At 50.3% G+C, this 13661-nt stretch overlaps 1 protein-coding gene across 17 annotated transcripts in view; it reads left to right on the top strand.

The window, feature by feature from the left end:
• Positions 1 to 13661, top strand: part of EP400 (E1A binding protein p400) — a 59524-nt gene that overhangs the window by 7443 nt on the left and 38420 nt on the right. For 8 of the 17 annotated variants that reach the window (XM_036303412.1, XM_036303420.1, XM_036303417.1 and 5 more), the window contains exons 3-8: positions 521 to 631; positions 8933 to 9023; positions 10479 to 10586; positions 11091 to 11473; positions 12061 to 12354; positions 13315 to 13500. In XM_036303412.1, the coding sequence (XP_036159305.1) occupies positions 521 to 631; positions 8933 to 9023; positions 10479 to 10586; positions 11091 to 11473; positions 12061 to 12354; positions 13315 to 13500 (1173 nt within the window). The remainder of the gene's footprint in view (positions 1 to 520; positions 632 to 8932; positions 9024 to 10478; positions 10587 to 11090; positions 11474 to 12060; positions 12355 to 13314; positions 13501 to 13661) is intronic. The other 9 variants (XM_036303424.1, XM_036303429.1, XM_036303425.1 and 6 more) reach the window with 7 other exon arrangements.

The raw sequence follows: 13661 nt of genomic DNA on the forward strand, positions 1-13661 counted from the left end.
TTTTCCAAATGGTTACCTGGTTATTTTGAGGACTTCACCTCTGAAATAGTGAAATTCCGTTATCTTTATGTTTGTACACCAGTGTTGTCTGTAGGGTCAGTGCCCTTATCTGTGCTTATGACAAGAAAGTCCCTTTTTATAACTTCCTGTTGACCTAGACCTCTCCATCCTGACCCCCACGTGGTGGCTGATGGAGTGGCCGCTGTGCAGACTGCCTGAGGTGGTCGGGCTTTGCTATTGGACTGCCTGCCGTCCCCACTTCTAGAATGTGCAGTTGTGCAACTAAGGAGATTGCACCTGTGACTCAAATTGGAGTTCCTGCAAGATTTGCAGCTGCGTTAGGTTGCTATGTTATACATCTGTTATAAATTAGTTCGTTGTCCTTTTGCAGAATTTGATGCAAAAACATTCCATTTTTAAACAGCAAACATCAGTGAGCTGTCAGCAGTAAAATTCTAACAAAATTTTGAGCAGTCTTAAAAATCATGTTGCCTTTTTTTCTCAAAATATTTCCTCTCAGGTAAAGGTTGTGACAGGAAAGGATGGGCAGACTGGTACTCCCGTTGCTATAGCAACCCAGCTTCCGCCAAATGTTTCTGCTGCTTTTTCATCCCAGCAGCAACCATTTCAGGTACTTGTCAATGGTTCTCAAATGTAGCCTCATCCCAAACTTTCCCTTCATCCAGGTATTTTAACCTTCAATTACTATTTGCTCTTAGCATTTTTCCAGAGCCCATTCCTTATTTTGAAAAATAAAGTCTTCCTGCAGATGGAACTCTAAAGTTAAGTTGCATGAGTGAACGCCAGTCCAGAGCTAATGCACTGTTTTGTGTTGACCGTGCTGCAGCCGTAGCGTAGAGTGCATGTCCTCTAACCCTCAGCCTGTCCGTGTGCCAGGACCCTCGTGTGCTCTGTCCCCTGTGGGCTCTCTCTGTGTCCTCTCTCTGTATTTCTGAGAACAGTGCAAAACAGAAACAAGAAAGAAAGATTTAAGCAGATGATAACTTGGTATTTCCTCAGCTGGAAGAAACTGAGGTGAATGCTCTGAAATTGGGGCCTCGGGCTTCTAAACGGGTGTCAGTGAATGCAAACTGACTATTTACAGTTTTTGGAAATTAGTTACTCAGTGTTCCAGTAACAGTGCTGAGGATCTAAAAGTATAGGTCTGATTCTAGTAGTTTTGGAATTGATTGTGCTGGGTTCTGAAAGCAGTTTCATCTTTGTGGTGATAAGTCTTTTAAATTTTTAAAATAATTTTATTTCTCAGCTACAGTTGACATATAATATTATATTACTTTCGGGTGCATAACAGTGATTAGACCCTTGTGTAACCAAAAAGAGATCAACCATACATCTAATGCCCATCTGGTACACCATACATAGTTATTTCAATATTTTACTTTTAATTTTGATATAATTTCAAACATAGGTCGAAGTTGCTGTAACAGTACAAAGAGCTCCCCTGATAGTCCTCACCCAAATTCACCAGTGGTTACCTATTTGCCCCTTTTGCATTCCTTTCATTCTGTCTCTCATATTCGCACACACATCTCCCCCTGAGCTAATTGACAGGGAGTTGCAGGCATCCCCTCACGCCCTTTTATCCCTACATACGTCCGCACGTCCTGGGTGAGTGTTCGCTGGCCTGGCCTTCAGATCGCATGTTGCGGTGACGCTGTACGGTGGCGAGGCCGCAGCTCAGGCAGCTGTCTCCTCTCCGGATGATGTCGTCTGGTGTTTCCCTCGGTCTGGGACCTTCGGTCTTGCTTCCTCTGGGCCGGCCCCTCAGTCTCGGGACCTGGGCATTTTTGAGAAGGGGAGCCATTCATTTTGTAGTGTGTCCTTTGATGTGGGCTTGTCGGATGTTTCTTGTGTCTGACGCGGGTCATGCAGTTTTGAGGGGATACCACGGAAGTGACGACGTGTGCAGCTCAGTGTGCCACATGAGAAAGCCATGATGTCACCTGTCCTTCACTGGCCCCTGAGGCTTTCCTAGTGGAAGGTTATGCTTTTCTTTGGGTGAATGATAAGGAATTTGGGGAAGATAGTTCAAGACCATATAAATATCTAGGATCTCATTAAACGTTCGACCACTAATTCTAGCATCTGTTGCATCTACTGATGAGTCCTGCCAGACTCAGTTGTCACCTTACATATTGCAGAATGGACTTTCTAATTCCATTATTCCTTTGACGTTTGTTAGTTGGCATTCTGCTGTAATGACAAACTTGCTTTTCAGTTGATGTATTTTACATGTGGATTCTTTCGTCAGTGGGTTATAACATGTCACTAACGATTTATTTATTTGTTCATTTGCACTTATTAACTCAGGAGAATTGACACTTTTTGGTCTGTAGTTCCATGAGTTTTGACAAACACAGGAAGCTGTGTAATGACCATTCCAGTCAAGAACAGGAGTTGTGTCATCCCCCAGTGCTCCTCGCGTGTCTCTGTGGTCGAGCCTCGCCCTACCTTACCTTTGTCTGCACCGCTTGATTTTGCCTTTTCCAGATGAGGTATCAGTGGAGTCATACTGGCTGCTTGCGGTTGGCACGGCACACTGGAGAGTCGCCCACGGGGTTGCGTGTTTCTGTTGCGCTGAGTGATAAACTTAGGGGTAAAGTCGCAGTGAATGTCCACAGACTGTTTTTCATGTGAACATAGGCCTTCATTTGGGTAAATCCCTAGGGGACAGATTGCTGGGTTGTTTGGTAAGTGTATGTATGTTCAACTCCATAACAGACTGCCCACCTTTTCCACAGCGGTGGTACCATTCCTCACCCCAGGTGGCAACTTTGTTCTTTTTTAAAATCTTTCTCTTTTTTTGATATCTACACAACATCCTACCAGGGTTCTGACTGAGATTACATTGAGTTCGTTGATCCGTTTGTTGAGAAGTAATGTGACAATATTGCATCTTCCAGTTCAGGAATATGGTACATCTCTCCATGTATCGTGGCCTTCTTTGTTTTCTTTCTTCAGTGTTTTGTAGTGTTCAGCATCCCAATTCCATGTGTGTTTTGTTGTGTTTATACCCCAGTATTCCTGTTTCTCTGTGGAATTGTAACTGGTAGTTATATCTTTAAAATGTTGTTCATTGCAAGTACAGAGTGTCTCAAAAAAATGTGTACACACTTGAACAGCTGATAGCTCAAGTTTGGGAGTTAAATGTATTTTAATAAACGCTGCCTTTGTCATTATTCAAAGTGTGTGTATACGTTTTTTTGTTTTTTTGGGGGGGACATTCTATATATAAGAATACAGTTTATTATTTGAACCTGTATTCTGCAACTTTGCTAAACTCATTCATTTCAGGAGCTTTTTTGGTGGATTCTGTAATATATTCAACAGAGAGAATCATGTCTGCAAAGAAAGCAGGACTTACTTGTTATTTTCCTATCTATATGTTTACTTCTTTTTCTTGCCTTATTGCATTGGCAAAACCAGAATAGGAGTGGTGAGAACAGAAATTCTTCCCTTCCCAGTCTTAGCAGGAAAGCACTTAGTCTTTCACCGTTGGGTCTGATGTTAGCTGTAGATGTTGTAGGTGTCCTTTATCAGGTTAAGGAAATTCCTCTAATTATACTATTTATCATGAATGAATGTTGAATTTTGTCAAATGCAATTTCTGCGTCTATTCACATGACCTTGTGATGTTTTCTTCTTTGGTCTATAAATATGGTGAATTATGGGCATTGAGGTATAGTTTGTAAGTAGGGAGTGGACACATTAGGTGTGACAAGTGCCCGTTAACCCACATGCCTTTCAGGATGTCCACTTACGTCACATCCCCTTGTGCCCCCCCTTGGCATCTGCTGCTCAGGCCCTCCGCTGATGCCCAAATCATCTGTAATTTGGCCATTGGGAGCCCCTCTCCACGCTGGCTTGCGCGCACTTCTGACGCCCCTCCTCTGAGACGCGCTCGGAGCACTTCTCCGGTGAGCACTTCCTTTCTGGTCCAAGATGCTGAGGCTCGTTGGGCACATTCTCTCTGCAGCCCAGGACTGGCATTGCTCGACGGAGCCTCCTTCCTGTTGGTGGAGAAAACTCATTTGAACCCAGTGCGTAGGTGCTTCTTGTGCATTTGGTACAGTTGAAGATAAGATTTGTTCAATTGGAGACTCTCAGAATTGACTCCTGGGCACCGCGACTGCGAGTGCATAGAGGAGTGTGTGGACGCTCTGGCAGGTGCTTGCATTGGAACAGCGGGGCAGTGCACGCAAGGAGGCCTGCAGGCTGGTGAAGATGATGCGCGGTCTTCACAGCGACTCACTGTCACACTCACCAGGTTGCGGAAACGACATTGGACAGAATCTGATGTGATGAGTGGGATTCCCACCACTTCTGATGGGAGCGAGCGTGGAGGAGTGAGCGTGGGCAAACCCTTTGACCAGCAGAAGCGCTAAGGTTACTCTCACGTGTGTGCACCAGAAAGCCTTGTCTATAAAAGCCCCAAACTGGAAAGAATGGAAATGCCCACCACCACCAGCAGCGCAGACCAGCGATCATGCACCCTCGACAGAGGAATGCTTACATATATCCCAGTCGACAGAGGGAGTCGTCAGTCACAGCACGGGTGCTGCGAGGGCCGGTGTCTGGGGCAGAGGAAGGGCTTCCAGGAGAAGACAGGTGCAGACTTTCTTCAGGGAAAGCTCACTAGGAAGCAGAACCAGCAGACGCTGTGGCGCTAGCGCTGCAGGTGAGGGCACCGTGGGCGGGAAGTGTCCCGATCAGGCAGCAGCACCTGCCTGGGTGGTCAAGGGCTCCCTCACGCTCCGCATCTCCAAGGCACAGTAGCAGGTTGTTTCTTTTTTTTTTTTTTAATATATTTTATTGATTCTTTACAGAGAGGAAGGGAGAGAGATAGAGAGTTAGAAACATCGATGAGAGAGAAACATCGATCAGCTGCCTCCTGCACATCTCCCACTGGGGATATGCCCGCAACCCAGGCACATGCCCCCGACCGGAATCGAACCGGGGACCTTTCAGTCCGCAGGCCGACGCTCTATCCGCTGAGCCAAACCGGTTTCGGCAACAGGTTGTTTCTTAAGCCTGGTGACGACTCCATGGGTGGTCCCTGTAATTCTGTTTTCAACTATGTATAAGGTTTTCCACTTTCCTCCTCACCATTTTACTATGAAAAATGTTGAACAGAGGGAAAAGCTTGAGTCTTCAGTCAATCTCCACATTCCACCATTTAAATTCTGATGAACTTTACTGTGCTTTAAAAATTGCATACATATGTTCATTTCTTTAGTATATAGGATATCCTATATAATAAAAGCCTAATATGCTAAGTGTTTGGTCAACTGGTTGGCCATTCAGCCAATCAAAGCATAGTATGCTAATGATATGGTAAGGCCCCTCAACTGCTCGCTGTGATGGGCACTGACCACCAGGGGGCAGACGCCCTGACTGGTAGGTTAGCTTGCTGCTGGGGTCTGGCCAATTAGGACTGAGCAAGATGGGCCGGACATGCCCTGGAGCCCTCCCGCGTCCCTCCCCGCCCCGATTGATCGTGCACCGCTGGGGTCCCTCAGCTTGGTCTGTGCCCTCTCGCAACCCTGGACCCCTCGGGGGATGTCGGAGAGCCAGCTTCGGCCCCACCCTGCAGGCCAGGCTGAGGGACCCCACTGGTGCACGAATTCATGCACTGGGCCTCTAGTATCATAATAAAAAATATTTACAACACTAAAAGGAAAACCAAGACATCTCCCTTTGCCTGGTAGATTTCTCAGGCAAACAGTAGTGGATCTCACAGGAAATGGGAGAGGGGGAGTCTCAGAAAAGAGTTGAAATGAGAAACATCCTTTGTTTTCTTTGGAAGAAATCTCAGCATGAGTTTTCTTATTTACAACCAGTTGTAGGTGTTTTATGTTGACCAATATGCATGGATTAATGAAGCTAGAAATAAATGTAAAGTTCCCTGTATTTCATCTGTATTGATTTCTGTCTGCTCCCATAGAAATTTGAGGCATATTGTTGAGTGCAGAGGTGTTGTATATAAAGTAATACATACATGCACACATGTTCGTTTATGAAAGGAATCATTCTAAACAGAGACTATCAGTGATGTTTCTGTTAGAGAAAATGAATAATTATCCATAATTCCATCATCCTAACAGATTTTTTATATTATCTTACATATATACCCGTCAACACAGTGTGTTTACACTTTATTTTATTTAACAAATATTCTCTATATTTTATTTATTTTAAAAAATAATCGTTCTTTTTTTAACTATATTTTTTTTTATTGATTTCAGAGAGGAAGGGAGCAAGAGAGGGAGAAACATCAATGATGAGAATCATTGATTGGCTGCTGCTTACACTCGAGCCCACAATCAGGCCTGTGTCCTGATCAGGAATTGAACCGTGACCTCCTGGTTCATAAGTCGATGTTCAGCACTGAGCCACACAAGCTGAGCCAGTTTGTGTTTTAAAGTCAGCAGTGTCATTCCTGATAAAATAGTCATGAAGGCAGTGTGAGAAACTAAAGACAGCCCGGCCAGCGTGGCTCACTGGTTCAGCGTCAGCCTATGAACCAGGAGGTCATACTTCGATTCCTGGTCAGGATACATGCCTGGTTGTGGGCTTGATCCCCAGTGGGGCATGCAGGAGGCAGCCGATCCATGATTCTCTCTCATCATTGATGTTTCTCTCTCTCTCCCTTTCCCTTTCTCTCTGAAATCAATACAAATATATATTTTTTAAAAGAAACTAAAGATAGTATTAAAAACTAAAGGTCATCCTGAAACCAGGAGTTGGTGGCAGTGCAGGAGTCGGGAGAGAGACTGGCCCTTCCCCCAGTGTGTCTGCCGAGAAGTTGTCATTTTCATCCGTTTTCACAGGGATCTCGTCCTCGAGCACCATTTTGTTGAAAAGACTTTCTGTTCCTTCTGGTTGCTCCCAGCCTGCAGGAAGTGATGTGATGGGCAGTCACTGTGGGCCCCCTGCTGGGCTCCCCACTCAGTTCTGTCCATCTGTCCATCACCCTTGAGCAGCACTGCACTGTCCTGGTGACCAAAGCCCCCAGCGCGTCTCAGGTCCAGGCCTCTGGTCCTCTCGGGACTGTTTCAGTTCACTGACTCCCCACCCCCCCTGCTACCCAGCCTTCCAGTGTGTTTTTTTATTTCAGATATTTTAGTTTTCAGTTTTAGAATCTCCATTTGGTTTTCTGTTTGTATAGTTCCTTTCTTCTGTCCTTCATGCTGACATATTTCCTTTATGTCCTGGGTGCAGTTATTAAAGCCACTGGCAGATCCTCGCTGTCCAGTTCCAGCACGTGGGCCCGCTGTTTGCTGTCCATCGGTGGTTTTGAGTGTGGCTCATGCTTTCTTGTTTCTTTGTGTTTTGGAGCCGTTGTGACTTGGATTTCGAAGGTGGTGACTGGCAGGTGGCAGCGCGCCGGAGGAGTGTGGGTTGCTTTTCTTCCACAGTTAGCCACGGTGATTGAGTTGGAGCCGGGCACTCCGTCTCCCGAGCGTTGGCGCCTGGAACCTTAGTGGGTGCGTGGCATTTGTGTCTGCGTGGTCAGGAGGCAGCGGAGCTGATGGAGAGGGCCTGCCTCTCCTTGTCCAGCCTGGTCCTGTGGCCAGTCCCCGTCCTCACTGCTGGCTTCCTGCCCTGCCCCAGTCATCTGCAGGCAGCGCCACATGGCACAGACAGGCCCTCATGCAGTGCCGTGGCACCAGAACCCACTCCGGCCCTTCCCCTACGTCCTGCAGGTCCCAGGCCCCTCCCCGAGGCTGTCCCCTGGTCCCCATGTTACACTTCTTCCGGAGTTTGTGTGTGTTTGGAGTACTTTTGGTCCAGTATGACGCACTTGACACCGAGCATTTCTCACTTTCTTCTATTAAAAATAACAACAACCCTTCTGATAAGTAATACATGTTCGTTGTGAAACATTTGGAAAATTTAGAAAGGTGCACACACACACAAATGATAAATTAATTCCCTGTAATTCTGTCCCCAGAGATAACCACTGTTCATATCACCTGATTTTCAAATCATTCTTTTCTTCTGCCTTCTCTCTCCCTCCCACCCTCTCCTCCCCCATCTTCCTTAAATGTAACCGGGTGCTTACTCTCCCTTTAGTCACTCTGAGCTGTCCTCATGGGAGCTAGTGGCCTGCAGCCTGGCTGGAACCGGCTGTGTCATGTCCACTCCGCGGGCCGCGGGGGTCAGCAACCCCTCATGGAACAGCGACTTGGTTTAGGCACTTGTGACTTCTGCATTTAAAATGCTTCACTAAGTAGAGTGATCATCATTGAGTCATTAAACAAGATCAGCGATGAGCAGTTCTCAGACATCATCCATGGTGTTTAGCATCCCTGCATGTCGAGGTGCAGAATGGAAGGTGCAGGCGCCAGACTGCGCTCTGCCTTGGCCAGCGGCTGTCGTTCAGACACTCACAGTGACCTCTGTTTCACACACTGCATAGATCACGGAGGGCCCACTGTCCACACACCATTTGAAGATCCAAGTCAATCGTACTTATTAATTGGGGTTTTAGTGTCACTTTCCTACAGGAAGACAGTTCCAATCTTCCTTCTCATTATTCAGCTTGGTTTTGGGGGTGAGTGATGACAGGCAGAGTGACTGGCCAGGGAGGCTAAGCTGGGGTCCACCTCAGACTACCGTTTCCTGCAGCAGCCCCCCTGCTGCTCCGTGTGCCAACCAGTTCGTGTGGGTCCATTTAAAACCAGAATGATAGGTCTTTTATAAGTCCTTTTTTTCTTCCAGAGGTAAGTTAGAGCTTTAAGTCACTCACAGAAATATACGTTGCATATGTATATTTAAATACATTGGGTAGGTAATATTTCTTTCATTAAAAAGAAATAAGGTCAATGCTCGGGTGATGATGATAGTGTTAGTTGTTCTTGTAATGTGCTTAAATTACCAACATCTGACTCTTCCCTTTTCTTTTCAGCAGCAAGCCCTCGCTGGGACCCTGGTGGCAGGGGCTGGCAGTGCAATAGAGACGGACCCCTTTAAGAGGCAGCAGGCGGGACCCCCGGCAGGTATGTCACTGTCGCGGGCACGACTCAGATGGCCCCAGGCCCAGCGGCTTTGCAGCGGGACTTACAGCTCAGCGGCCACGTGTTTCTAAATTGTGAACGCTGAAGAGCTTGGTGTTGATTAGTTTCTTTCTACTTTGAAAGTTATTTTTTATTTGGGGCCTATTGATGTGCATGTTCACGTGTACTGAAGGGACAGGCTCATCAGTCACACAGGTGTATTTCGTTTTGATTTTCAAGTGCACTTCTGGGCCTTCTAGTCCTCATGCCATGATTGAATGTAAAACCATCTGCTTTTTAAAGTTGTCATTCATTTTTTCAAACTGAATTTTTTTCTTCGAATTATAAACTTCATACACATTCTGTGTAACATTTTTAAACAGTTCAGGTGTCACTTAAGCCTACCTCTGGATTCGTACCTCTGGTCTCCTGCCCACTCCCTAGCCACAGAGGTAGCTGCTGTTAACGCTTGTGAATTTCCACAGACATTCTGTCTGCACACCAGCATTGTGACACCTGTCATTCTGGAGACAATCCGTGTGATCGTATGTACACTGTTGTCTGACATCACATAGGAGGCCGTCTGTCCCATTCATGGGCTTTGTCGTTTGTGCTGGCTGCCATAATGTTCCATCGCACAGGCAGTTCCTTCTTCATGCTTCAGACCCTGGTCAGTGTTCATTTGTTAGTACCATCGACATATTGAACACTAGTCTCACATTTTTTCCTACAATCAGTATATCTTTTTTAAAAATATTTTTTTATTACTTTCAGAGAGGGAGGGAGGGAGAGAGAAACATCAGTGATAAGAGAGACTCATTGATTGGTTGCCTCCTGCCCACCCCACTCTGGGGATCAGGCCGGCAACCCAGGCATGTGCCCTGACCGGGAATCGAACCGTGCCTGGTTCATAAGTCGACGCTCAACCACTGAGCCACACTGGCCAGATGTCAGTATATCTTAAGGGGAAACTCCTAGAATGAAATAGTGGATCAGAGCGACATGCGCTTAAGTGTTGGAGACAGTCAGGTACCCCCCAGAGGGTTGGGTCCCTTTCTAATCCCGTCAACAACGTCTGGTTCCTTCCCCTGTAGCCTTATGGATCGTCCCTCTGCGAGCCGTGGCTCTCTGCCCCTTGCTCTGTCTGGTCCCCATACTTGCCATGTCACCTGTAAGAGCTTCGGACTGTCGAGTCAGCCTGCCTGTGCCCATCGTGTGTGCTGCAGATGTTGTCTCTGAGGATGTTGCTTGATCTTTGCTTTTTCATGATGCTTTTCCTTATATTTGCACATCTTTAATGAAAAGAAATTATATTTATCAATCTTTTACGGCTTTTGGATTTTGGTTCATGCATAGAAAGGTCTCCCTGTTTAAATATTATAAAAACACACGTTTTTTCTACTACGTTTGTGGTTTTATGTTTACATCAAACTGCACCTTTTCTGAAAATTATTCTAGAGCAGTCTAAGCGACCTCGACTTGAAGTGGGTCACCAAGGGGTAGTTTTCCAGCACCCAGGGGTGAATACAGGAGTTCCTCTCCAGCAGTTAATGCCGACAGTTCAAGGTAAGACCCAGCGTCAGAGCCAGCTCCTGTAGCTCAGAAGGAGGGCATGCAGAGGCCCACAGCCCGCGCAGACTCAGACACGTGCAGTTGAGCTGGCCTGGTTGAAGTGGCTCCTGAACTTGGGGTGTTCTGAGCTGTTGTAGCACAGTGTGAAGACCCCCAGAGACTAGTTCTTGTCCCTTTAATGAGCCACACGTGTGCTTGTCCTCGAGCTTCTCTCCAGTTTCCACTCCTGTGTTTCCTAGTTGCTGCCACCTAGGGACCCCTGTGGTGACTCAGTGCTGCCTGCTTGGTGCTGCCTTGCCAGGCCCAGGGCCTCTGTCCTTTGTGTCTCATTGAGAACATTAGACCTGACGTGACTCAGATTTCCCGCCAGTTAAGCCTCCCGCCTGCGTGGTCGTTCTGCGTGCCGGGTCTATGACGAGCCCTGGGAGGTGACATCTGACGCCTGGTCATGCTTTCGAGCTCCGGAGTCAGTGCTGGTGGGTCTTTCCTGTCTTGCAGGAGGGATGCCTCCCGCCCCTCAGGCCGCCCAACTGGCCGGACAGAAGCAAAGCCAGCAGCAGTATGACCCGTCCACGGGGCCTCCGGTGCAGAATGCCGCCAGCCTGCACACACCTCCACCGCCGCTGCCTGGCAGGCTGCCCCCGGCCGGCCTCCCCACCGCGCCCCTGCCACCCACGCTGCAGTACCCGCCACAGCCGCCGATGGGGGAGCCGCCGACACAGCTGCACGTGGCCACAAAGGCCCAGCAGCCCAACCCCCCAGTCCCCGTGCCCCCTGCCAGCCAGCTCCCTGTGCCCCCGCAGGCCACACAGCCGGCCCTGCTTGCCCCAGTGCCCGGGAAGGCGCAGATGCAGGTCCCTCCGCCGCTGTCCCAGCCGCAGGTACTCTGACCTCGGGCTCTGAGGGGTGGAGGGGGGGGACCAGGCAGGTGTGACAGGAGGTCAGCCAGCCAGCAGCTGAGACATGGTGTGTTTGTAAAATAAGGACTGCTTGTAACCGAGTTGTCACTGTTGAATCATCAGGAAAAAAATGGTTCTGATTGCTGTGCTCGGAACAGAGAGCTGTGCGAAGGGCCTTGTAGCCACTGTGCCACTTGATGTGCCCAGTGAGGCAGAGGCTGGGGGCAGGCGCCGCGTGCCTGTGGTGGAAGTGAGGCTGGGTGTGGCGAGGCTGCTCCTAACCATCGGCCAAGCTCCCCGGCGCCCCCACGCTCTGCCCTCTGCAACAGTGTCCTGGGTGGTTCTTAACCGGGACCCAGTGACACAATGAAGATGCTAAAGACACAGGAGAGAGGCTGGGAAAGGAAAGGTGTGCGATGGACACACACAGCTCATAGTGGGTCTCAGGTGACAGGGCTGTAGACGGGGCTTAGTTTGTGTGGTGGTTTGTGTGATCATGGGTTCGTTTGTGTTGCTGTGGGGAGGGACCATGGCGTGCCTTCACCTGTCGCCTCTTTTCTGCCCACCAGATGGTGGCCTCCGCAAGACCACCCACCGACCCCGCCCAGCCCAGTCCTCGGCCGCCGCCCCCCTCCTCCACCTCGTCCATCGCTCCCGGCAGTGGCTCCGGCCCGGGGGCCTCGCCAGCACGGGCCTCCCCGGTGAACAGACCCTCCTCAGCAGCCAGCAAGTCTCTGTCTCCAGTCACCTCCCGGTCCCCAGGGGCAGCTGTGTCAGCCCCCCCAAAACCACAGAGCCCAGCTCAGAATGCGGCTGCACCCCAAGACGGTTCTCAGGACAAGCTGGCGGAGCAGATGGCACTGGTGAGGGGCTGGTGCCTTCCGTCCTGTGACACGCGGCTGCACTCATATTGGGAAGCAGCGTTTGTAGCTGCACGCCTGGCGTGAGGGCGGTTGGCCAGCTTTGTGGTCAGAGACCCACGATGGAAGCCAGTCATGCGACCCTGTCCTGGGGGAGGGGGACTCGTGTGGTCTTTTCTGTGCTGAAGTCAGTGGTCTGGGCTGCTGTCCTCGCAGGCTGTGGAGGAGGGGCCGGGACGTGGCGGGTATCGTGAGGGGGACAGCGCAGGCCCCGGTCGGCGAGGGTTCCGGTGGGGGTCGCGGTCAGCGGGTGGTTTCTGCTGGTCACCAGGTGCGGCGGCTGTCTGTTCAGCTTCATTTAAAGGGATTACAAGAAACAGAGCAAAATGGGGCGGGCTCGGATCTACCCGTGACGTGTGGCCGGCCTTCTGGGCTCCCCGTTCCCGGGCTCCCTGTTCCCGGGCTCCCTGTTCCCGGGGCTCCCTGTTCCCGGGCTCCCTGTTCCCGGGGTTCCCTGTTCCTGGGGTTCCCTGTTCCCAGGCTCCCTGTTCCCGGGCTCCCTGTTCCCGGGGTTCCCTGTTCCCGGGCTCCCTGTTCCTGGGGTTCCCTGTTCCCGGGGTTCCCTGTTCCCGGGCTCCCTGTTCCCAGGGTTCCCTGTTCCCGGGCTCCCTGTTCCCGGGCTCCCTGTTCCCGGGGCTTCCTGTTCCCGGGCTCTCTGTTCCCGGGCTCCCTGTTCCCGGGGCTCCCTGTTCCCGGGCTCCCTGTTCCCGGGCTCAGTGCGGACGCCAGGCCTCTGGGTTCCCGGCGCAGAGCGTGGGCCTGACATGTTCTGAGGCGCCACTCAGTCACCTGCCCATTCTTCCAACTTTGGGTCCAAGTCTTGCCTTTGCTGCTGAGACTGCCACAGAGTCGGTCTCACCTGTGGGAATGCAGTTAATGATTAAGTGCTCCCCCGCCCTGCAGGAAAACCAGATCCATCAGCGGATAGCCGAGCTGAGGAAGGAAGGCCTGTGGTCCCTGAGGCGGCTGCCCAAGCTGCAGGAGGCCCCGCGTCCCCGCGCGCACTGGGACTACCTGCTGGAGGAGATGCAGTGGATGGCCACCGACTTCGCCCAGGAGCGGCGGTGGAAGGTGGCTGCTGCCAAGAAGGTGGGTGAGCTGGGACCCCTGGGTTGTCCGTTCACTTGGGGAAGAAAGTAGTGAGCCTGGGTCTCCCCACCCAGCGCTGACGGCCCGCAGAGCATGCATCTCGGAGATGGTGTGGTCCTGGGCTGAGAACATGTGAGGAGCTTCGTGTCGCCCTGGCCAGG

This window comes from Myotis myotis, unplaced genomic scaffold (assembly GCF_014108235.1).
Source record: "Myotis myotis isolate mMyoMyo1 unplaced genomic scaffold, mMyoMyo1.p scaffold_m19_p_37, whole genome shotgun sequence".
In the NCBI taxonomy this organism is placed as follows: Eukaryota; Metazoa; Chordata; class Mammalia; order Chiroptera; family Vespertilionidae; genus Myotis; species Myotis myotis.